This window comes from Grampus griseus, assembly GCF_964374135.1.
Source record: "Grampus griseus genome assembly, chromosome: 3".
Classification (NCBI taxonomy): Eukaryota; Metazoa; Chordata; class Mammalia; order Artiodactyla; family Delphinidae; genus Grampus; species Grampus griseus.
Window position 1 is genome coordinate 28,399,156 of NC_139019.1, and position 26,497 is coordinate 28,425,652.

General features: G+C 39.2%; 2 protein-coding genes and 1 pseudogene across 3 annotated transcripts in view; 2 read left to right on the top strand and 1 right to left on the bottom strand.

Annotated features, from left to right (window-relative positions):
* The window catches only part of TTC23L (tetratricopeptide repeat domain 23 like), a gene marked incomplete at both ends in the record, with an annotated part of 57,987 nt that extends 42,944 nt beyond the window's left edge, over nt 1–15,043 (top strand). Inside the window, 2 exons of the mRNA XM_082650278.1 lie at nt 5,745–5,827; nt 14,923–15,043. Of these exons, the coding sequence (XP_082506404.1) occupies nt 5,745–5,827; nt 14,923–15,043 (204 nt within the window). The remainder of the gene's footprint in view (nt 1–5,744; nt 5,828–14,922) is intronic.
* LOC309820917 (large ribosomal subunit protein eL21-like) lies at nt 940–1,398 on the top strand (annotated as a pseudogene). Its single transcript has one exon. The product of its transcript is annotated as a large ribosomal subunit protein eL21-like (transcript).
* A 4,920-nt stretch (nt 15,044–19,963) lies between the features above and the next one.
* RAD1 (RAD1 checkpoint DNA exonuclease) lies at nt 19,964–26,385 on the bottom strand. Its single transcript, XM_082651392.1, has 6 exons — nt 26,289–26,385; nt 25,558–25,823; nt 24,561–24,669; nt 22,936–23,194; nt 20,968–21,066; nt 19,964–20,630 (listed from the first exon to the last, which is right to left on the bottom strand). The coding sequence occupies exons 2-6, from the start codon at nt 25,750–25,752 to the stop codon at nt 20,453–20,455; spliced, it is 840 nt and encodes a 279-aa protein (XP_082507518.1). The 5' UTR covers nt 25,753–25,823; nt 26,289–26,385; the 3' UTR covers nt 19,964–20,452.
* Nucleotides 26,386–26,497: the final 112 nt, after the last annotated feature.

Here is a 26,497-nt window from a genome sequence, read left to right on the forward strand (position 1 = left end):
CGCAGGCCTCTCACTGTTGTGGCCTCTCTCCGTTGCGGAGCACAGGCTCTGGGCACGCAGGCTCAGCGGCCATGGCTCACGGGCCCAGCTGCTCCGCGGTATGTGGGATCTTCCCGGACCGGGGCACGAACCCGTGTCCCCTGCGTCGGCAGGCGGACTCTCAACCACTGCACCACCAGGGAAGCCCGACATTTTTTAAATGATGACATTTTCTTTAGTTCTATTTTAATTGCCACTTGTAGAAGCAAAATCCTTGTGGTGGTTTGTGACTTTTTTTTTTTTTTACAGTGGCTGCAATATTTTCTGTTGGTTCCAAAGATTAATGTAAAGCCACAGATTGACCTAATATTTTAATTTAGTTTCCAAGAAAGTACTTGGCCAGAATCTCATAGCTTATCCTTGTTATGTTCTGGTACAGTGAACATCTTGACTCTGTGATAAGACACCAGTACCAATGCCTGACAGCTGTCTGCTTCTAACCGAGTGTACCAAGCTCCTAGACAGAGATGCAGAAGAGTCTTGAGTGCCAGGTGGCTCTGAATCTAAACCACAAGCAGGACTGTGGACAGGTCACCTTTACTACTAAGAAACACGCTCCATGAGGACAAGGGTTTTGTCTGTTTTGTTCACTGCAATGTCCCTAGTGCCTGAAACAGTAACTGGCACATAGTAGGTGCTCAATAACTATTGAGTTACTTTGCTGAATTTTATAACACATTTCCTGTGGGATAATTCCATTTTAAAAGGAGCTTTTTCTCCCAACCTCAAGCCTGAGATGAGATTCTCAGCCTGTTCTAGAGGACCATAACAGAAACTCAGATGATTTGGGAATTGTGTTCCCATGAAATATAACATTTATTTTTCAAACAGAGATTTAATCTGCCACTGATAAAAAATAAACAGGATCCATTGGCCAGAACTGCCATCTTCCAGTAATTCCTTAAAACGGTGAACACAAAGGGAAAGAGGAGAGGCATCCACTATATGTTCTCTAGGCCTTTCAGAAAACATGGAGTTATTTCTTTGGCCATATCCTTGGGGATCTACAGGAAAGGTGATCTTGTATACAGTAAGGGAATGGGCATTGTTCAAAAAGGAATGTTACCGTGGCAAAATTGGAAGGGTCTACAGTGTTACCCAGCTTGCCGTTGGCATTGTTATAAACAAACAAGTTAAGGGTAATCCTCTTGCCAAGAGGATTGATGTACATATTGAGCATATTAAGCACTCTAAGGGCCGAGATAAATTCCTGAAATGCATGAAAGATCAGAAAAAGAAGGAAGCCAAAGAGAAAGTTACACGGGTTCAACTGAAGAGCCAGCCTGCTCTACACAGAGAAGCACACTTTGTGAGCACCAGGAGCCTGAGCTACTGGAATCAATCCCAATGAATAGCTAGACTAAATAAGAAAACAGAGAGAAGACTCAAATAAATAAAATCAGAAATGAAAGAAGAAACATTACAACTGATGCCACAGAAATTAAAAGGATTATAAGAGACTACTATGAACCATTACATTCCAACAACTTGGATAACCTAGAAGAAATGGGTAAATTCCTAGAAACCTACAACCTGCTAAGACTGAACCATGAAGAAATAGAAAATCTGAATAGAACTTTAACTAGTAAGGAGATCAAATGTGCCAACAAGAAAAGCCCAAGATCAAATGGCTTCACTGGTGAATTCTATGAAACATTTAAAGAAAAATTAACTCCAATCCCCCTCAAACTCTTCCCCAAAAAATTGAAGAGGAAGGAATGCTTCCAAACTCATTTCATGAGGCCAGCATTACCTCGATACCAAAGCTAGGAAAAGACTACAAGAAAAGAAAACTACAGAACAATATCCTTGATGAATATAGATGCAAACATTTCAACAAAATACTAGCAAACTGAATTCACCAGCATATTATAATGACCACACACCATGACCAAGTGGAATTTATCCCTAGGATGCAAGAATGGTTCAACACATGAAATACAATCAATGTGATACACTACATTATCAGAATGAAGGATAAAAATCACATGATCATTGCAAGAATACAGAAAAAATATTTGACAAAATTCAACATCTTTTTATGATAAAAGCATTCAACAAACTAGGAATAACAAAGGTCATATATGAAAAGCTCACAGGTAGCATCATACTCAGTGATGAAAAATTGAAAGCATTTTTTTCTAAGATCAATAACAGGACAAGAATGCCTACTCTTGCCCACTTCTATTCAATATAGTCCTGGAAGTACTAGCCAGAGCAATTAGGCCAGCAAAAGAAATAAAAGTCATCCAAATTGGAAAGAAAAAAGTGAATTATTTCTATTTGTGGATTATATGATCTTATATTCTTATATGTAGAAAACCCTAAAGATTTCACACACACACACACACACACACACACACACACACACACACACACGAAGTGTTAGAACTAATAAACAAATTGCAGGATATAAAAAAATTTCAGGATACAAAATCAACATACAAAAATCCGCTGCATTTCTACACACCAACAATGAACAATCTGAAAAAGAAATTAAGAGAACACTCCCATCTACAAAAGTATCAAAAAGAATAAAATACTTAGGAATAAACTTAACCCAGGAGGTGAAAGACTTGTACACTGAAAAAATAGGAAAATCTACTTATATGCATGTTTTCCTATTCTGAAAAATGCAAAGATAATATAGAGCCTTGAGACTCCTAAATTATTGTCAATGTTTCCTGGAAAGCAACAACTGACATCCTTTTTATGTTTGTTCTGACATGCCACATATGAGGATGTTGATTACATAGTCAACCCAGTTCCAAAGAAATGTTCTATTTATAAATGTCAACATAGTTAACACAGGCAGAGGGTGATGTGCTATTCTTGAGGATGCCACAGCAATAACTGTACCTCTTCACTCCCTCTAAAGAAAGCACATTGGGAAATCCAATGAGTACAAGCATTGTTGTTCTATAAACAACTTCCAGTGTGTACTTAATTTTTCTCTAAATCATATGCTGTATAGTAAGTAGTTAAGAGTGAGAGTTGAGCTGAAAGACAACTGGCCTGGACTTTAAAAAAAAAAAAAGCCAGTATTATGAAAGGGCAGAACTGCTACAGATTAAAGAAGACTAAAGGATTGTGAAAACTAAATGCAATATGTGATTCTTCATTGGATATTAGATTTTGAAAGTTATAAAGAACATTATTGGACAATTGGGAAATTTGAATACAGAGCATATATTAATATTATATCAATGTAAAAAATTTTGAGAGTAAAAATGTAATGTAGTTATGTAGGAAAATCTTCTTGTTCTAAGAATATACATGCTTAAGTATTTAGGGGTAAAGTATCTTAAGTACAACTTATTTTCAACAAAAGTATATATGTGTATGTATTTATATATGTATATAAAAATGTTATCTATTACATATACATATAATTTTTTAAAGAGAAAGCAAATGTGGCAAAATGATAGCCAATTGGTGAATCTAGATTAAAATATTATGTGTATTCATTCTACTATTCTTTCAGTTTTTCTGAAGGTTTGAAAAGCGCATGGAATACAACAAGCATGCTCCTTCAGAATTACCAGGTGAATTAAAAATAGGTACATATTTTTTTATCCCCTGGGAGGCTTACAGACTGCTAAAGGCTTTATTGAAGTCTCAGGTCATTAGCTATGGTGACTGTAGTAAAAAAGTGGCTGAAACTTTTTATAACATGGGCAGGATCTGCTTTGCCAAAGGAGAGCTCAGAAAGGCAATTCAGCTGCTAAGGAAGGTGAATACTGGCTGGTGTTTCACATTTGCTCCCAGGCCTGTAAGCAAAATGTGAGGGGAGATGTGTGTGTGTGTGTGTGTGTGTGTGTGTGTGTGTGTATTTTCCCTTCCCTTCCCTCTCTCTCTCCTTCCTTTTTTTTCTTCCTTCTCTTTTTCTTTCTTTCTTTTTTTTTAAGTAAAGTGTTCTCTTTTGAAAATTCTTCACATTCTTAGATGTGCTAAGGGAGAATATGACTACAGAAACTTTTGTTGTGTCTGTGCCTGGACCAGAGTTTTAGAAGAGTAATACCCTAATCCTGGAAACTTGGTATGGCAGTAGCAGAATCTTGTGAAAGCACCAAAGGTTGTGTTGGAATAAGGAACACCTTGTCTAGCCATCATTACCCGAGCACTGATTCCCCTTCCAGGGAGCTCAGACAACCCTAGAAGTTCATTGCCTAGTAGTAGGATGTGGCAAGAGGTGTGCCTAACAGTTGTTCAGCCAGTCAGTATACTAACAGCCCAAGCTAAAGACTAGGTAAGATCAGTAGTGATGTCTCTACATAAAACCCAAATTAGTTCAGTTTCAGAGGAAAAGTTGGTAAAGATCAACTGATATTCAAGAGGGCAGAGTCAAAAGCAATCCACACATGGGAATTCCCTGGTGGTCCAGTGGTTAGGACTCTGCGATTTCACTCCAGGGCCCCAGGTTCAGTCCCTGGTTAGGGAACTATGACCCCGCAAGCTGTGCAGTGTGGCCAAAAAAAAAAAAAAGCATTACACACACACACACATATATTGGCAGGCGTGGAGATATTTTATCTCATTTCAGGTTAACTTAATGTAATAAGTATGAAAATAGTAAATAACAGAAGAATGGGGACTTCATTTTGAAGATTCATTTTGAAGAGGCCGCTATAGCTGGTCCTGTATAAACACAGGGCACTGTTCCCTCCAGTACCTTCAGATTCTTTTCTCAAGCCTTGGGCAGTTTTTACACCTCTGTGTTAATCAGTACTCTGCTGAATACAGTTGTCCCTCGGTATCCGTGGGGGATTGGTTCTAGGACTTCCCACCCACCCCCCTCACCAACACCAAAGTCTGCAGGTGCTCAAGTCCCTAGTATAAAATGTTGTAGTACAGTCGGCCCTCTGTATCTGCAGGTTCCCAGACTGCAGGCCAACCGCACTTGAAAGGGACGCACTGCAGATATAGATATTCTCTTTCTGTGCAGCTGTCTCTCTTCTGTTACTCTGCCCTGAGAGTCTCCTGAGACTCTCAGCTCCGTATGCTCAATTCAGGGTGTCTGCTGAGCTCCACTTCCCTGCATCACAGCCTGGAGATGGTCTCAAAGCAGTAATCTGGGGCAATCATAGCGTTTATTTCACTTGCTTTCCCTCTCTCAGGGAACACTGTCCTTTGTTGCCTAATGTTCATTGTCATGAAGATCGTTCCAAATATATTTCGTCTACTTTTTCTTTTCTGGTTGTTTCACGTGGGAGGGCAAATCTGGTGCCTATAATTCCACCTTGATTGGATAGAGAGGTCAGCAATAAAATTTACAATGGAAAACTGCCTAAGAGTAAAGTTATGTAGCATGAGAATGCAATGCAAGTTTGGGACACGTACACTGATTTCATTTATATCTACCCGTTTGGTTACAGCTATTTGGAAAATCCTGGTGGAAACCACTGTGGGTTTTAGGTAGGCATGCTGTCCATTTTCAGGCCTGTTACTTTGGTTTTCCACAGCCACATATGGTAGTGGAAGCTTCAGTGAAGTGGAATGATACAGGTACAGCACTAGGGGGACAGAGCCTTCGATTCAGACTCCTTCCTCCTTGGAAGGGAACCAGGAGGAAGAGTAGTACAGGCATCTGAAATGTCAACCTGTGACATCTCAGTTCCACTGGTGCTCTCCTGAGTTTGGTTTATAATGAAGGTGCTTGTTATTTGATTCTCTTTAAACTGTTAGGCTTCTCAACTCGCCTACAGTGTCTGATGATTCAAATCCTCATATATGGAAAAGAGCACTGTAGAAGCAGAGACACAGAAAACCTCCTTAGCCTAATGCAGAGGTAAGTTCTGACCCTGATCATCAACCAGGTCTTCAGTGTGGATATATGGATAGCATGGCCTCACCCAGGTTCATTCATTTAGGGGTGATTCACCTTGTTATTCTTGTTAGTAAGGCAAAATGCCAGCCTGTACGATGCATCTGGCCAAATCCTAAACTGGAGGTACCTAGTCAATTTCTAGTAGTCTCTCAGAACCCGATGTTACAGGGGTCTGCTGCAATATTATTTAGTATTTATGTCTCTTTCAATGCTGAGCATTATAACCAAGTCCTACAAGACTGTTTCAGCTAACAGCTTGTGATAGATACAAACTGGGTTTATAACAAAGCAAGTGAAGGAATTCCCTGGCAGTCCAGTGGTTAGGACTCCATGCTTTCACTGGTGAGAGCCTGGGTTCCATCCCTGGTGGGGGAACTAAGATCCCACAAGCCGGGGGCACGACCAGAAAAAAAAGTAAGTGAATACATTAAACTTACTTTTCTTGCTAAACATACAAAATCTAAGTCCCTAAACATAAGGCAACTTTTGGGGGGAAACAGTTGTCTCCAAAGTTAAAAATAAAAGAGCCTCTTCAGATTCTTCTTAAAAAATGTTTCAGCCAAAGAAGAGTGTTTTGTGTAGACCTGCCCCCTTCTTGACCCTTGGCATATCATCGCTGTTTGTTCATCTCAGAATGATATTGATCCTGAACTGTTCTCTTTTGTTGAGTGTATACTAAATCCCTAAAACTGAGCTAGCTCCTATTCATAAAGTATTTAATTTTTACAAATACCCTACACGATAGCTCTCGTTTGACAGAAGGGGGCCTGATGTTCTATAAAAGAACATGCCTAAATTCACTTAAGTCTTGGAGGTTTGGACCCAAGCAAGTGTGACTCTGAAGGCCATGTGCTTTCCCCTTAGAGCCCTCTAACAAAGAGGGGTGTCATTATGGGGTGAGAGTTAGGACTCTGATTGCACTTCACTGGAGGTGCCTCACAGTTAGTACTTTCTCACTACGCTGGCCAGGTGGGGGACCAGATGAGCACAGAGAATACATCAGCCCATCCTGTCCCCATCCACCTCAGTCAGAGCCACACCTAGAGGAGGCCCAACAGCAGACCTTGATCTTACCCAGGAGAGAATGTTCTCTAGCCTCTCTCAGTGATGCCCACGGTAGGAGGGTATATGGGGAACTTTGCCCTCTGCCTGCTGGTGTACATGAAAGTATGTTTTCTTAGTCAGTAACCATAACGGTATTAATAATAACTATAAGGTAGAACTTCTTCCAATCCCCCGATATTGTAACATACATGTATTATTTCTGATTCATAAATAACCCTATTCGGTAGGTATTTTATCTTACACGTTCAGGTGATGAAACTGAGACTCAGAAAGTTTGAATATCTTGTTTAAAGTCATCTAGCCAGTAAGTGTGGTAAGATTTGAACCCAGGACTGTCGTAGTTCAAAAATACACGGCCTTTCACTACATAATAGGGATTCTGACTTTTGAGGAATTTGAGACTGTATATGGGGACACCTAATCAGCAGGCAAGTCCCCAGAACCTCGTTTTACATATGGGGGAACTGAGGACAGATATGTTCAAGTTGAATTACCCCAGAGGAGGCAGAGCTGGGATGTGAACCCAGGTCTCTCTAGCTCCGGAACGTGCTCTCCGTGGGCAGTGTAGCTTACTCTCTGACGGCAGGCTGTCTGGATTTTAAATCAGGCTCTCTGACCTAGGTGAGCTTACTTAACCTCTCTCAGCACCTTTATTCATCAGTGAAATAACAGTACCTTCCTCAAAAAGTGGATTTTCTGAGAAATAATAAGATCACATATAATACAGCACTTAGATCAGGGCCTGACAGGTCTTTAGTACTCAATAAATGTTGGCATAAGAATAAAATAAGAATAATTATCTTTCTGAGATGCTGGAGATAATAGAATGTTTCGATAAGAAGCTTCTATATATCACGCTATTACTATTTTATAATAAGAGTGATGGGTAAAAAGTATATATTACTGGAGTCAGCCCTGTCATCTTAAACCTGCCTCTGCCACTTAATAAGTATATGACTTTGGAAAAATCACTTAACCTCTGAGGCTTGGATTCTCCATCACTAAAATGCAAATAATAGCATATGACATAGAGTTGATTTGAGTTTTCGATAAAATAACATATATAACATTCATAGGCCAGTGCCTGGCAGAATATGTACTCAATGAATGTTAGCAAAACACATTTCCTCCCCCTTCTTCTACAGTACATGCCTTTTGCTTCCAGGGTAATAGGTCAGAATATTTGAAATCCTAATTGTGATTGATCGTTGGGCAGTATTACAATATGTTTGTATGTTTGAGAATTAGATTGAGAATTTGAATCTTTGAACATATCTAAAGTACATTTTGTACACTGAAGGTAATAATAATGAAAGTAAAAGTACAAAACATGTAACTTCAGACAAGAAATGCATGTGTCCTCAAAACTGGAACAAAGTTCTACTCAGCTTGTATTTAAAAAGAGAAACTTCAGAATAGCTGGAGTGAATCCATTTCCTCAGTAGCTTGAGGTTGCTTTTCCCTCGAGTTTTTTTTTTTTTTTTTTACTGTTCCTGCTTCCTTGTCCATGATTTGAAAAGAATGATAGGAGGAGGAGAAATTAGGAAGCATTGGTATAACCCAATTCAGGCCCCAGGTAGTATGAGTTTCTTTTGGTTCTTGGAGGCTAATTCTTCTCTCTAAATGACAGTGAGACGTAGACCTACCAAGAAAGCACATGTAAGGGGAAAAGAAGAGTCTTTTGAAGGACTCTGCTGTAGCAGAAGTCCAGTCAGTAAGATGTGAGTCCTGAAACAAGCTCATATCTCATTCCTCAAGAATTGCTGAGCAAAGCCATAGGCGTGGCTGCCAAAGCCCAGATGTCAAACACCACCACCACCACCACCAAACAAAAAACCCCACAAAAAACCCAGTACAGGAACTGTTCTCTTGGCTTGAGCATCTTGCTGGAATAATCAACCCCAGATGTCCTGGAACTCTGCTAGTTTCCTGATGTGCTCTTGTGCTTTCTACCCCACCTCCTCTGGAAACCCAGTGACAACATTCTCCGAACTTTCATTGCCAAGAGCCCAAATTCTTGGCTTTTGAAGCCTCTGCAAAGAAGTGAAAGCAGAACTGGCCCCATGAAATAGGAGTTGGTTTCCAAGGTTAAATGTTAGTTGCAAGAGCCTCAAATAAGATTTCAGTGTAAAGAAAAGGCACAGAAAGTCTCAGATTTGGAAGTAAACTTTGAGATTGTTTAGTCTTTTACCTAAATCACAAATGGACTTCAGTTTTAATCATTTACGTATCGAGCTCCCTGCAAACTCTAGAAATACTAAGATGTTTAAGATATAGTCCTTTCAAGAAAACAGACACACATGACCAGATTACAAGTTAGTCTGTAATAAAGCTTTAATAGAAATATAAACAGGACAAGTAATAAATTGTAGGGCTGGAAATGTAGGGGGAGACAGTGTGTACGCAACAGGCAGGTGGCTGGGTCTTCAAAGAAAAGTAAAACATCAACAGGTAGAAAAGCCAGAGGAGGGCATTTCAAGCAGCACAAACAACAGCACAGTGGCCTGGAGAGACTTGGTATTTCTGAGAAGCAAGCGGCCTTGAGTTGTTGTAGCTGGAGGTACCTGAGTAGGAACGTGCTGGAGATGAGTTTGGAAAGATAAATTGGGGTCAGATTATGGAATGTTTTATGTGCTATGCTGGTGAGTTTAGAATTTATTCAGTAGACAGAAGGTAACTATCAAAGGGTTTTGAGCAGGTTGTGCCACGATCAGTTACTGGCTTTGAAACATGAACTGTCAGCCATGGGAAGGATAGATGGGACCTGAGGAGACCGTAGAAGTAGGGAGACCACTTAGGAGGCAGATGCAATAGTGCAAGGGAGAGATGTTGAGAGCCTTAATTATCTAAAACCATAGTAGAAGGCACATGGAGGTTGGATTGAGAACAATTTGGAGTCTCAAATTGGCAAGACCTTAGAGCTGATTAGATGTGAGGTGTAATGGAGGCAGGGGCCCATTCAAAGGTGGCTTTGAAGTTTCTAGCTTGAGCAACTGAGTGAATGGGAGCATATTGGCAACAGGAGGTCATCTTGGAGGATGGCTAGGAGGTCTGAGGAAGATAAAACATTTTGGATATGTTAAATTTGAGGTACCCAGAATACGTCCACTTGGCAATGTCTAATAGGCTGTATGGACCAGAAATTTGAGATACATTAGAAGTTAAAGAAATGGATAAGAAATCCATGGAATATGTGTATGTTAAACAAGAAAACGTAGGTAAGAACTTTGGAGAACGTTTCCACTTATTTTGGAGAGAACATATGTGGTGTTTTTGAATCAAAATAGAGAGGGCTCAAGTGTGAGCTTTTCCACTTACAGTGAGACTGTATCTTCCTTTCTTCATCTAATGAAATACAAACAATAAGACTCTATTTTAAAGGCTTTATTTAATGTATGGCACATACTAAGCGTCTGTGAAATGTTAATTATTGTAATTATTATTATTGTATTATCTAGGGGTCATTCAGAAGGAGGACTGGGAAGGAGACTCACGAGGAGTCTTTAGAGAATTGGAAGAGTCAGGAAAAAATAGAAAGGAACTCATAGGAGGAGAAAGTTTCAGAGAAGGGAATGGTCATTATCAATGTCACAAAAGACATGAAGGGGCAGTTCAAAGAGGGAATGCAAATGTCCAATAAACACAAAACAGGATTTCCAATCTCATACAGAATTTACGAATTCAAAAACTGAAATACCATTTTCAACCTACTGTATTTGTGTTAATGAAAAATACAGGTCATATAAACCCAGCTCTGTCAAAGGTATGGGGAGATCAGCCCTCCCAGTACTCTGGTATGGAACTGTTGGTTGATATATATATATCCACAGGTGACCAGCTAGAGTTTTATATATCTCTATATACATATATATGTATATCTATATCTATGTATCTTCCTTGTAGATCTGTTTATTGTAGGAAAACTGGTACATGTTAATGGTCCATATAATATGGTCATTCAAAAGCATGAAGTAGAGCTTTGAAGAGTCATGGAAAAATATTCTAGATATATTATTAGAGGTAAAAACACACAAATAGATATTAGTATTATATATAGTATAACCCATAAATATATGTAACTATATAATTAAGGAGGGTAACAGTAATCTCTGGGGTATGGAATTATGGGGTCCTTTCAACTTGTGTTGAAATAATGTATATTATTTGACTTTTTTTTTAAACAACAAATATGTATTATACCTCTGATAATAAAAGAGAATAAAAATTTAAAAAGAGTATCACATACATGTCAAATATTTAGACAATATAATGTAGTGTTAAGAGAATGGACTAGAGCCAGATGCCTGAGTTACAATCAGTTTATTTATTAGCTGGGTGAGCTTGTCACAAGTCACTTTATTTCTGTTTTCTCACCTATAAAATGGGGATAATAATACCTACTTCATAAATGAGTTAATGAGCTAGTGTAAGTAAAACTCCTCAGAAAGATGCCTGACACACAGTATGTGCTAATTAGAAGTGATGATGATAATGATAACTAATAAGAAGCCATACAGGCAAATAGAAAATCATCACTGACATGAGAGTGAGCTGTACTGGTGGAACAGATTTTTAAGATTACTGTTTGTCCAGTACCTGTTTAAACACCTCCTCAAATCAGGAACTCACTCATTACCTGTCCAGGTGGCCCTTTCCATTACTGGACAGTTCTAGCTGTTAGAATACAGTAGTCAAGGTCATGGACTTTAGAGTCAGACAGACCTGTGTTTGAATCCAGGCTCCTCTACTTTCTGTGTGCCGTAGGGCAAGTTATCCTAAGCCTCAGGTTTCTCTAATGAGGATTAGAATAGCATCTATAGTGTGGAAAGATAATAAAGAGTAAATGAGATTGTTCACATAAAGCACTTCGCATGGTATTTGGTATATGGCAAGTGCTCTATATTAGCTATTTTTGCATCTGTAGGCAGTCACCCAGACTTACGGGAAGTATGAAGGCGTGGCGCATTAGCTTCGTCTTTGTCCTTGTTAGACGCCTCTAGGACAGCTGCATGCTGAAAACTTATTTTGGTATAACTTTTGATAGGTCTTAAGCTGTAGGAGACAATAGAAGGAGCAAGGAAAACCATCCTTTTCTTTTTACAGGAGGGGGAAGAGGGAAGGTGCCTCAATGCCCATTAACCTATTAGTGATCTACTGTCTTCTTAGTCATATGAACAAAAATAGCCTTTTCTGGGCTGAGGGGCTGGGGAGAGAAAGCCAAAGAAAAGTAGGGTGGAAAAGGAGGATTTGGGGTGATTATTTCCAGAGAGAACTGCAGTTAAGTAGGAGAACAGGTGATACACTCAGTAAATTTTGTGTCAGCCAAACCAGTCTTGGGCAGGACCTCAGTGATGAAATTTATGACCCGTAAGCTAGATTGTTTCCAGGCTGCTGCACTCATATTCTTTCCTATCACTAGTAAATATTCTAACACTGCCTCTACAAAATTGAAAGAGAAAATATTTGCCAAACCTTCGTGTATGAGTGGTGAGGAGCAAAATCTGCTCTAATATCCAGGTGCCAAGGGGCAGTGGCTTTTCCAAATCAGGACTCTAGGAATGGCGGGCAACACTGGGGCAGATAGAGGAGTGAACATTTAGGAGCATTTAGCTCCCCCCCGCCCGCCAGGGTCTCACTGAAGGGGAACAGAGGCTGCTAAGCCACAAAGAGCCAGCTCAGGGTACCTGGTCTTCAGCAGGAGAACAAGTATATTTTACCTCCTGGGCCCACTCTGCTAGTGGTTTCCTGGAGTGATGCTTGAAGTTCCAGAGCAAAAGGCTGGGTTTGGTGGAGCTGGGTTTATTATTGTCTGTCGTGGGGCATGGGTGGGGGAAGAGCTAAACTTCTGCCACAAATTTGCTATTCATGCCCAAAGAGCCGTATACCTTGAGTCAAGGCACCTTGTGTGTGAGTCCCACCTCTGCTATGAAATAGCAATGTAACCTTAAGTTGCTTAAACATTCTGAGCCTCTTTCCTCAACATTCCTTCAACACATTTATCTGGTGAGCTCCTACTAAGTGCTAGGTGCAGTTAGAGCTGCAGGTGGTAATACGATAAATAAAACACGGCCATTACTCTTAAGGAGACAACAATCTAGTGCAAGAGACAAATATGAAAAATAATGAAAATGTGAAATATAGATTCTCTAGTAGAAGTCTCAATGCACTCAGAGCAGCAAGGAGAGAGAATCTAAGAAGGCTGGAGAAGACTTCATAGACAGGGTTACATCTGAGTTGTTTCTTGAAGGGCGAATAACAGTTCATCCAGCAGGAGGAGACATTACAGGAAGAAGGTACTCTATGCAGAAGCACAGAGGCATGACAGAGGGCAGTGTATGAAAGAATGGTAGGCTACTGTACCAGGCAGCACTTTCTAAAGGGTATTTCAATGTTGAGTCCAAGGGATGGAGGAAGAAAGGCTCTGTGAAAGAACTGAGTTTAGGAAGAAACCAAACTGAATTAAACAAAGTGACACAGGTTTACTTCCTGAAGGACTTCTCAGAACTTTTTTTTTTTTTGCGGTACGCAGGCCTCTCACTGTTGTGGCCTCTCCCGTTGCGGAGCACAGGCTCCGGACGCGCAGGCTCAGCGGCCATGGCTCACGGGCCCAGCCGCCCCGTGGCATGTGGGATCTTCCCGGACCGGGGAACGACCCCGTGTCCCCTGCATCCGCAGGCGGACTCTCAACCACTGCGCCACCAGGGAAGCCCACAAATTAATTTTAAAAAAGCCACTGTATTTATATTTACCTGAATTCTTTTTAAAATCGTCAGTGATTTAAATTTTGGCAAATAAAACGTTATTTAGAGCCATAGAGAAAATATCTTAGGTCTGGTTTTATTTAAAGCAAAAGGTATGTAGAGCACATGTTTGAACTGAGGGTACAGGAATACTTGTGGAGTTTGGTAAAGGATTTGGGCCCCACTTTAGGACATAAGTTCTTTCTGAACAATGACTATCTCACCAATGAACTATTTTATCTGATCATAGAAACATGACTTCAACACATCCCTATGAACTAATTTTTCTTTATGATTCATGGTGGTTACGAGCTCTAGCTCTGGAGACAGACAAGCCTGCTCAAATCCCAGAACCACCACTTTCTGGCTATGTGTAATCCTGGTGTTCTCATCCATAGGATGGGGATGAGAATAGTACCTATCTCTTGGTGATGCTGCGAAAATGAGATAATGTATGTAAAGTGGTTATCATGTAATAAATAAGTTATTTTCATATTTACTGAAACCTGGGCTTTGACTTCATTACCTTCCAGCTACGCCACTGGCAATGAAGGAAAATGAGATAGGGGCTAGTAACTGTGAAAAGCTACCACTACGCTGGTGTGGAAAACATTTTGCTGGTTAATATCTCAAAAGTGAGCTAGAGCTTAGCCCCTGGAAACATAATATCATAGACGAGGCAGTCCGATATAATTACTTATATGCAAAGACGATGATATATACACTATGGAAGTCAGTGTTCTTTCAGTAACCAAAGGTTTCAGGCAAGGGGAATTGTGCCACCTTGTGGTGGGAAAGAACTAGGCCCAAGGCTGTTTTCAACTTGCTGTCCCTAGCAGAGATCCCTCTCTGATCTTTGCCCACCCTTGATTTTATGAGACCCCTGGGCAACTGACTTAATTGGTGCCTATTTCTTCTTCAAATTTGGAATCACAGTATCTCTTGGTTTACTGACAAGAAAGTTAAAGTGCCAGATAGCTTTCTGTATTTTATATGGTCCAGTAGTAGAGAATGAATCAGTCTTCAGTGTGACTTACATGTAAAAAAACTTCAAGTTGCTCATAAAATTTTGTAGCTGATATTTCTGTGGAACAATTTTTTTTTTTATTTTTCAAACAGGGGCTATGCAAACCACACTGTTGCAGGCTTGTGGTCTAAATAGGAGGTAACTGAAGAACACTTAATAGAAACCGGGTTTCTGGATCAGTCTTTTGGACCAGACTATTTCTAACTCTTGCCCAACTTCTCCAGTATTAAGAAAATGGAGTATGGAAATCTTAATGGCTGGAAATGGGGATATAAGATCCTCTTTTTAGCATTTACAGTGCCTCCGGGCTGTAAATCTCTGTGCTCAGGAGAAGAAATCACCTGAAGATCATGAACACTATAAAAGGCCCTACATTTGATAAAAATTTTCAGCTGTGATTAAAAGCAATCCAGGTATCTTAGATATCCTTGACCTGCCATCTGAATCAAGCAAAGGGTTCCCTGTTCTTTAGGGAGAAAACCCAAGACTCTAGTACCATTTTGGAGGCCTATTAGCAGAATCAGCATTTTAGGGGGATGGTCACACGGTGAAATAGTTGTCTCAGACTGAGGTCAGCCTTCTAGGTCAATAAGGCAGTGATTGGTGCTAGCAGGAGGGAGAGAAGGCAAGAACCAAGAAAAATGCACAAAGGGTTTTCTCCTTTCCTCTAGGTCTTCTGTTAACAGTAGAGAGAAAACCTCTACACAAGATAGCCAACAATAAAGCCAACATTAATAAAAAAAATTCTGGACCACAAAATATATTTACCAACACTGAGAGCAGTGGCAGATCAAAAGCAGAACAAAGGACTCTGGGGAAAAAAAGATCCACTTAGCATTACAGGTAAAGCACCCAAGAGCCATTAGAAACCAGGATCCTGTAACCTGGGAGAAAAAATCTTTAGACACATGCTTTAAGTTAGTTTTTCATGTCACTAGGACTCATATTACCTTCCATTTCCCTTTTTCTAACTCTACTTTCATTCTTTTCAGTCCTTTTTAAGAAAATTCTGCAATACCTAAGTATTATAGTTTATTGGCAAACATTTAAATATACCATTTGTAAGAATTTTTAGCCATAACCTGTTTGAGGTCATTAAAACTGCTTTGTGAGGAAATATTTGATCTTCTGAAACACTGGCCTGATCCGGTTTACTGAAGTCAGAAAGGCCATTTTGATTCTTATAAATGAAAAAACCAGGGATACGAAAAATTGATTTGTTCAAGGTCAATCTGGTGATTATAAAGCAGACTTCCTGAATCACAGATGATTACTCTTTCCATCCCACTATGCTGCCCCCACCAAACTGGATTAAAAAGGCTCGTTTTAGGAAAGGAATGCTCACCAAGGTTGTTAAAAAAAATCCTGAGCCCCTGAACAAGTGTATATCTAGGAAACAGGCAATCTCGAATCATATTCCTTTGTGTACCCAGGGACAAAGGAGAAGTCAGATTCAAGTTTATATTATAAAAAGCTTTTATTTTCCCCTTTTCATCGCTCCTCAGTTACCTGAGCTGATTTAATAGAGCTCAAACACCTGTGTCTTTGGGGATCCGAATTTGTCTCTGACAGCATCTCTATCACTCACTCAGTGCTGCTAGAGCCACATCTTTGTTCTTCATTTAAGAAAGTATATTTTCATTTCAGTCATTTATCCAGTGTGTAAATCCTAATAATCAGCCAGTACCCAAGGTATTAGCAGTGAGCAGTGTTCTGCTGTGGCAGGAGTACACACACACACCAGTTAATCCAGTGGCTTGCCCTTGGGCTGCTAGGCTTCCTCTCCTTCCTGGCTGCAGCCACTCTCCCTCAGCTGATTCCCAGAATGCTTTACGCTTGGCACTCAGGACTGAGGTCTCAGGTTGCAGCCCTGGCTGAAAGCACCTATATTCCATTGACCTTCTCTGCAGTGCTTATGAACTGGTCACCTAGTCGGTCACTGCAGATTTTAGCCCTGTCTGGAGATGGGACTGCTGCTGTTCTTGCCCAGAATACTCTGAATTGACTAAGGCAGCCTCAGGAGAGTTGCTTCCATCTTCGCATATCCAGTTAAAAATGGATTTTCAACATTAACTGTGATAAAAACGAATTATCAGAAAGAAGTGGCCATTCAGACTCCGTTTTTGGGTGGCACTAAAATTTTTAAAATTTTACTATTTCGTGAGACCCCGAAGTCTTAACATCTCCAAACTGACAAACCTATATCCAGAAAACAAGAGCACGAAGTGTAGCACTGTAAAATAAAATGTTATGGTGTAACCCTCTTGTTTCATTTGAAATTATTTGTCATATTTCCAGTTTTTCTTTATTGACAGTATAAAATTGCTAACTGTCCACTCTCTGAGACTTTGACTTTAAAATGTTTTATGAAATGGTAGTAATAATGAATGGTAGTTATAGTTTTAATATCCTCATATCTGACAAAATAGAAAGTTGTCACCTATTTTGGTTCCAAAAGTTTTAAAATTTTACTATTTTGTGAAATCCCTAAGTCTTAAGAAACCGCATTGGAAATGTTCAGCACAACACAACTCACTACAAAGTCTCACTCTTGGCAGACTGTAGATGAGAACTAAACTACTTTCTAAGCTCATTCAGTGGGAAGCAGCAATCTGGGTAACAGTCCAATCAAACACCAGATGTTTCTAGCTGACCCAGTCGATAAGGTCATGTACAACTTTTACATTCTTTTAAATTAGCTACTGGCCACTGAAATTTGAGGTAGATAAGGTAGGAAAAAAAAATCAAGCCCAGATCAACTGTCCCACATACAAATTTTAATGAACGTTCATTAGCAAGCATGCAAAGAGTTTATGCAACCTGTTTCATAAGCTCAGTAAAGCCTTACTTCCCTGTTTCGGCAGTTTACCCACCACCTTCCATGAAAGGTCCACTTAAGGCAAACCTGACAATATTCCAGAGATGGGATTGTCCTAATCCATTCAGCAACAAGCAACCGGAAATCTTTGGACAAAATGGCAGGAAGTAAGACCATTTAGGGGGGTCAAGCCTTATACACCAGGCCTAAGGGTACAGGCTGCAGGCCCCACTAGATTCTTGTATCCTTTCCATGCAAGGATGGGGAACTACTCTGAAATAATTTAGTTCACATATCCTGAATACGTCTAGTTTTACCAATGAGAGCCACTACTATTAGCTATTATACTGATCAATGAGCTATTAATTTCCAAAAGGAAACCTACTTCAAACATTTACTCTCTGCTAATTACCAAAACTTCTGGCCATGACTAAGATATGGATGCCAGAAACACCCGTAACAGCCACCTGTGGCATTTCTGATTAGAGCACGAGCTGTCCACTGCTGGAGTGAGAAACCCACGGGACAGCTGCCAACTGCCTGGCGCAGGGGTGCATGTAGCCTGACACGTGGATAAAAACGGTACTAATGCATACTTGGGAAAAGAGAAAATACTATACAATTTCCCTAATTTCTCAGGACCCAACAGCTTTTGTTTCACGTGGGGACAAGGGCCAGCAGTGTGAAGACAGGAAGGGGAGAAGGGAGTCTACACTCTTCTGAAAACCCCTCACCCTAAGCTATGGGGAACGCCAAATGCTGCCCTTTCAGCAACTGTAACTAATTCTTAGCAGGACTACTCAATAGCACCACAGAAATTCTGTGGCTTCTTGTAAAAATGATTATGTTACAAGACTTATTTTTATTAGAATAGAATTTAACAAATCATTTTATTTTTATTGTTTTGAATCATTCATTCTAGGTGGAAACACATCATCATCAAGTAGGGAATAAATGAATTAAAAAACGGAAAAAATATTACCTACCTATTCCTGGTAAGCACAATTTTACTGGAAAGAATATGAGATAAACTTCAAACAGGCAAAGATAATCTTAAAAGTAAGATTACAGTCTTCTATATGTGTGTGACCCATGAACTGAATTTGTAGTCACCAAAGCATCCTGCTCTGCCTGAGGAAGTGCTCCCCCTAGTGGTCTTTCATAGGAACTTGAACAAAGTTAAACTAGACAAATAGAGTGCGCATAAAAAAAATTCTTTATTAAGTCACACCTTGATGTCAGGGTGATTTAGAAAGAATTAAATTCATTAGTTTCTGAATTCTAAATAACTCAAGATACGTGCGGCTAAAATAATAGTCTTAAATGTGCAAAAAAGTCTTAAGTCGATACATGTTTTAAATTCTTTACAGGTTCAACTTGAAAAAAATACATTAGGTCAAAATAAATTCAAACCGAAATAATGGAATTAAATAGTGACTAATAATCTGAAAGTGGAGGTTCTTTCACCTAACAAATATTATTGCATCCTAGGTACTGTTCTAGGTACTAGACATGCCAATGAAAAAACAATTGCCCTATTTTAAATTTAAAGGAAAACTGTAGTCCTTGAAATGTTTACTGATTAAATATTTTCATAATTATGTTTTAGACTTGTTTTGATTTTGTGTTTATCCAGACAAAAAAATATTTGGACATTTAGTACATTTAATCATTTCCTTCTCAAACATATACTATACTTTACAAAACTCCAACTTCTTTTGTACCAGCTGGGCACCCTGAGATTGCCTGGAAGATTTCTTAGTTATCAGGTACTCACCCTGGACTAGACACCCAAAATTGCACAAATCGTACACGTGCCTGGAAGCAGTGCCTACATAACGTTCTGGAGGACCTTTTCCCTGAAGTGCTTTGCTGAAACACTCTCCAAAGGCCAAAAGTGCCTGGCCACTGAGAGACACTGAGCTGTTGTCACATGGTGCAGAAACTTCATTTTAGTTATATACTTTTTCTAATAGAAAACAAGTTACATAATTTAGTGTTATGTTTTCTTAACCTACATACCACAAAAATTATTTCATTGAGAACTACCTACGAAAGTATAAAATCACTTAATAAATGTTTTTGTACACCTTGGTTTGATTGAGAAACTCTTATAGGCAAATAGAAGGTATCTAATAAGTACTTACTACACTGAACAGTTTTCAGAACAAGATGAAAATCTGTAACTCTGAAGACTGTTTTATAGCCTGTTCACAGATGTCTTCAAAATGTACACTTGAAAAATAAATCATATAATTATTCAGACTTGTCTGACGAAGCCTAAACTTCAGAACATTTGTGAACAAATCACAGTTAAAAGCAGTCACTTCAATGCAATTAAAGACTATTTTTAAAAAAGTATCCTTTAAAACAGTGATTCTCAAACTTGAGCACTTGTCAGAATCTCCTGGCGGGAAGCTTATTAAACTACAGATTGCTGGCCCACCCCCAGAGTTACTGACAAGTTCCCAGGTGATCTAGGCACAACACTCTGAGAACCATTGCTTTAAGACAGATTATCCAGAATTCCAAATAGGGAGCGATGCCCGTATGCCACTGCTTTTTCTAACAGTAAATAAATAAAAGAACATTTCAGATATGGCTTCACCAAACTTTAAATTTTTAGACTCTTGGAATGTCCTGCTTAAGTAGAATAAAACATAAAACTTACTCATCTTGGCTCATAACGATTCCCATGAGTTCAAAAGACAGAACCACAGGCTAGTCCAGTACTGGATAATCTGTGACTACGTGAAAACATTACTTATAAAATATACAGCAACTATTAGGGGGCGGGGACTTAGCTTCTATCTCTTCCATGCTTCTTTCCCTTAGAAAATCCAATAAGAAATCACGGAGAGTGCTACACTCAGAATGAGAACATGACCAATCATGAATGTGTACATAAATAGCACAGTGGATTGCCATACTTAAGACTAAGATTCAGGAACTTCTTCATCAGGACAGCAGTAATATTCCACAAAACATATTTGTCCATCTTCATTTCTAATCATATACTGTAATGAGAGGAATCCTCGGTTATCTGTTCGAATAGATACCTTACAAGATAGGACTAATGCCTTTGTAGAGGGTTTCAGTAAAGAAATCTTGTATCTGTAGAAAAATAAATAAAAAGCTGTTATTTGGACACACTTAAAGCAGTGCTCATAATTCCAAGTAAAGGACAAAAATTAGCCAAGAACTACCAAGTAGCAAATATAAGAATAAAATCAAATACTTGTCCAATTTGCTAGTATTTTCTCTTCATTTTAAAAATTTCATCCACTATTGCAATCCAAAATCCCCAAGTAAACCCAGCAACCTACTATTTATTTTTCTTAATGCTATACTTTTATCTACACATTGAAAGTTTTAAAAAATTTATTTAATAGAAATGTGGTATTTAACCTCACCTTCATCACCAATGGCAACCTCTATATTAAGAACTGACCTGTTGACCTGGGTCTGATTACAGTGAAATGATTCCATCAAATCAGAATCTTTGGGATAGTCAAGGTGGGAGCTTCCTGCATTCCCAAAAGTAGATAACCTATAGTAGAAAATGAGCAACTCATTTATTCATTGGTCCAACAATAAGCCACATTAGGATCCAAATAAGAAAACACTCCCTTAAGAAGCTCATTCTCGTGAGTGAAACAGGTATGTAAACACCTGGTGACAAGACACTATAACAAGTACATAATAAAGATTCCTGTAGGATGCTGTGGGAGTACAGGAGAGCTAGCCACTAATAAATGGCTTTGAAAAAAGCCAGTCACAAAAGGAATCCATAGGGGTTTGCCTCAATTTCATTACCCAAATTCTACTCTGATATTGTCCTTTCCTCCTCCTGAAATCAGAACCATATAACAGGAGAGAGCTGAGGAGTGACAGAAGACCCTGATCTTCATCAGCTGCAAGCCTGGGGTCCTGTTCCCTGTCTCTACTGCCCCACCAACAATTAGGGCTTTTCTGTATCCCAGACTGTTCTTCAGGCTGTTTTATGGTTTTCTTTGCTTGGTAATATCAGCAGTTTACTTAATCTGCATGAACTTACTGATCATTTGCTTTGGGGTGTACATGTGGATGAGCACTATATGAGCACTGCGTTAATAAAGACCTAGGTGCTGGCTTTCCTCAGGACCCACCTTTGCTCTCTTCTAACGTCACCTCTTTCTCTCAGCTATGTTGTCCATGCCCAGCCACGCTGATGGTTCCCAAATCTAAATTTCCAGTCTAGACTGATCTCCTGAGCTCTAGATCTATATATCCAACTACTCCCTAGTGTCACAGGCTCAAGTTCAACGTATCCAAAAAAAAAAATTTCAACTTCCAGTTCCCCACCATCAAATAATTTCCTATATGGGAGATGAAAGATATCATGATCCATCTAGTTACTCATGCTGAGAGAACATTTAGATGGGGAGCCTCTGGAATACTCTGTTTAAGTGCCTGGAATTTTAATTCATATCACTGCTTAAGTAGGGTTCCACTGATTTCCATTTTGATTAACATTTTAACCAATCTTGAGCCAAATTTTTAACTGCCTAACCTATGAGAGAGGCCTTCAGTTCTTCTAAAGTGATACAAAAAGAACAATTACACCTCTCATACTATATGTATTTAACTCCTTTACTCTTTAATAGTCTGAAATATTTCAAAAGAGAAGACATTTAAATTCTCTAAATTGATTCTAATCATGAAAAGAGTTTGGCCATTTCATAATTTCTTGGGTCAAAACATGGGAAGCAGCTTGATAGTTTCTGACACTGTATTCCTGATGAAAATTGCCCTCTCTTAGGAAGCTCACCTTGACCATTCCTGCCTAAGTGCTGGTTCCCTAAGTATTTATTATTTTGGAACTTAATGGCATGTAATTTTGTCCCCTCTGAGCTGTTTCACATATATCCTTGTCACCTTGATTTTAAGCTGTTCCTTCCTGTAGTGCTTAATAAGGCAAATATGCACACAGTAGGTGATCAATAGATACTTAGTGAATGAACCATGTATAGAAAACACCTATTTCCTTTTGCATCCTGTACTAACTTGAAAGGAAAGAAAAAGAGATGCCGTATACTACAAACACCTTTTCCAAAAGTTTAAGCCCAATTTTCCTCACGATGCAACCTATCTACAACCGTTAAGTAGTACAGCAATGAAAAGACCACTAGGTTATGAACTAGGAGACTGGACTACTCTTCTAGAAACCAACACTACCTATGAAGCTTTAAATAGTGAGTTAATCTTCCTGGGTCTTCCTAGTGTCTTGACCTAAAAAAGTATGAAGTAAGAGTAAAAGCTCTCTAAAGTTCTGAAAATTCTAGTAACCTGGATAATAAAAATTCTGCATCCTAAGCAAATGTGTAAGTAGGGAGATGGAGTAAACTACATTAACTATAACTGTACTGCTTTCAAGTACCTGAAATAAGGTTTATCTGGAGACATGGTGATCTGTAGGACCTCACTTGTCATATCCAATTCGGAAAATGCTTCACGGAGTCCCTCTGACTGCAGAATAATTTTATTAATGACATTGGTGCTGCAGAAATCAAAATCCAGAGTCTCCTCGGGCTCCTGAGTGTTGATTTTACAGACTGTCACCACTCCTCCTTCTTCCAGAAATAGCATCAAAGGGTAACCATAACCTTGGTAACACATCCTAAGTGCAGTTAAAGTCCCTGCAATGGAAACAAATCATACTTGGGGCTTATTAGCTTTTGAGCTCTGGGTTCAGCTTCTACTCAAATGATGCCTAAAACTCCTCAAGAATATCTTATCCTGTCCATTTCTAGCATATATGTATGTATATCCTTATAGGAAGGGATCACATCTTCCCTGATGATAGCTGTCTGTAGACAATTCCAAAAATAACTGTAAAAAATTGGGAACAAAATGTAATGTAACTCTTTGAAATCGTTTTCCAGGTTGCCAAAAAACACCTCAGAAATAGTTAGTTGATTATATACAACTTCAGGATGGAGAATCTATATGGTCCAATACTTCATGTAATAACTGTTGTGGAATAGGCTATGCTATTAGTGAACGTTCAATTTGTGCAACGATGGATATCTTTGATATTGTCTTACTATAACATCAGTGTATTCACTGTGATAAGGACCCTTCCAACTTTTTCTGTTGGGAGATAGTCTTTACATTTCCTCAAATTTTAAGGTCTAACTGGGAGAAAAAGGATGGTTACTGGTAGTTAGGGTTTTACGTCTGCAAACCACTAGAGAGGAGGAGGAATATGACAGGACACTCTAGTTCCTTTTCCTTACTGTGTGGAGAACTGGGTGAGGAATGGGGGAAGGCAGATGCTTTTATGGAAAACTAGCTGGGGAACACTGCATTAGAAAATATAATTTTAACCAATTCCAATAATAATGGAATTGTCATTACAAAATTAAAATATATTTTCTAGAAGACCATAACTGAATTTTCCCTAGCAAATATCCAGATTCCTTTCCTATGAAATAAAAAATCATTCTTCTAGGGATTCCTTGTTGTTTTATATCTAGAGCAACCAAATTCACTATTCCTAAAAATATATAAATATTTTAAAGGAAAGCATTTAAGAAAATAAACATAATTTATAAACAGGGATTAAAGAAAAAAGCAAACAAATTTCGAACACAGTAAACTGGGAGTCAGGACAATTGGTATCTATTTTTTCTGCCACTAACTGTAATTCTAGACAAGTTAGAAAAAAGAAGTAATTAAAACATATTTCTCAATGTTAAAGATATTTAAGACATGTTCAAAGTCTTCTTTTGATTAGTTCAAATTTAAAATCCTAAAATCTTCATAAATTAAAAAAAAAGATGAATGTAAATATTTTTGCAAATATGAAAAGAACCGTAAGCATACTTTCTATTAACACTGTGAAAAATCAGAATCCATGATTGTGGCAAATGAAAAATAAATTGGCAATTAATTTTCTAAACAAATGTTTATATTACTTATATTCTAATAACTTTGCCTGTATTTTTCTGAGCATTCTATATAATTCTTTTATGTTGTTATAATGATAATAAAATAGTTCACCTGGCATAGGGCTTGATCCAAAAATAGATAAACAGTCTAAAAGGATGTTTAAATTAATTCGAAAAGTAACAGACTCTTCTTGAACTCTAAACTCTTGAAATATTCCAGCCTATGAAAAAAAGTAAATGTGAAAATGTATATATATTAAAGAATGAAAACTCACATATAAGGTTCTAGATTTCACTTTATATGTTTATAAAATAACAATATTGTGCTAACCCCATGAAAATAATTTCTGATTATCAATCAAAACATCCTTAACTTTTTCAATTGTGATCCATTAGAATACTGCTACTCAACAGTTGAAGGTGTAACTGATTTCAGTCCCGTGCGAAACTTTATGAAAGGTCCTTCATCTAGCTTCTTGGAGCTAAACTATCCTCCACATGACTCTCCCTTGTCTCCATTTTGTGCCCATCAGTTTGGCGAAGGTCATTTGGAAAACAGCCAATTAGACACCGCATGAGTCATACTGGTTTTCAATTTCTTTTGAGAACAGGAACCATGTCTTATTTATTCCTCTGTACCTGAGGTCATACTGTGCACTTAGGTGTTCTAAAAAAAATGCTGAAGTAAATCTGAAATCCTATCTGAACCATAAAATATTACTTTGTAAGAACAAATAGATTATAACCACTACAAGGAAAAAAATTAATAATAGGAAGGTAGTGCAAAAGAGCATATACTATGGAAACAAATGTTCTGGGTTCTCATCCCAACTATGCCACTTGCCAGCTGCAGGACTGTTGGCAGCATATAAAACACTCAGAAAAGTGCTCGCCTATAGTTTAGCTTAATATATTTCAGACATTATTATTATTAACCATTATCTCTGTAAAACACGATGGGGAAAGAATTTGTTACCAGAAGAGAAAAATAATTCAAATAATGATATTTTGTTCTCTAACTAAAATGATGTCTATTAAGATCCTCGGAATTCATTGAGCTGGGTGAAGAATATCATATGTCACAGGCTTAAAGGTGCCTACTTCCATACCTGAATAAAAGCATTTGCTTGCACACACTTTGCGTTTTCCACTGTAACCTTGATTCCATTTTTAGTAGCGAAACACGTGGCATGTTCTCGGAAATGAATGGCCTTCAAGATAGTGGAGAGATTCCTGACGTTGTCAAGGCTAGCCACTAAGCTGTAATCATTCTCATCTGGGATCTGCTGGGTTAGGAGGGGCATGGTCCACGACGCATTCGGCCCCGAGGGATGCTCCAGGTGCCAACACCCGCTCCCGCGGGGTCACAAAACACCTGAGGAGATGCGACAGATAAAACTCCGCGTCAGTGCTGACGAGGCGGGCGATTTCAACCGGCGCTGAGCTGAGTGTAAGAGGTCTAGACGTTGAACTCGGCGGAGCAGGGATTGAACCCCACCTCTCTGCCACTTAACTGTTTCTAACTTGGGGGGAAATTACTGCCTGTAAGCTACGGTTTCGTCGTCCTTACTAAGGAGACAGTAACACACGAAAAGTTACGAAGGATAAAAATAGGCCAACTAACACGGTCATTCGGGGCCAGCTTCAACCAAACTGGGGCTACGTATCCCCAGGGTCGGTTTTGAGGTGTCCCGCACCTCCAACCTTACTCCTAACAGAACAGGCGATAGAGGGGCGGGCTTGAGTCCTCGGAAGGTCCTCGAAGAGTCCTAGACAGCGCGGCTCACCAGCCCACGGCACCCGCTTACTAGTCTCGGGATCCCGAGCACCCAAACCTTACCTTTGCGCCGGGCCAGGACGCAGCTCCCGGAAAACTGGGGAAGAAGTGGAGAGGCTCCCGCCACTCTTTTCAGATGGCTCGACCAGCTCGGCCACCGTCACCACAGAGATATACGAGGCCTAGAGAGCCGAGCGAGCCGTACCCTAGAGACGGGAAGGAGGCACCATAGAGCAGGAGGAGGACTGCCGAGGCCGAGCCTCGGGACCATA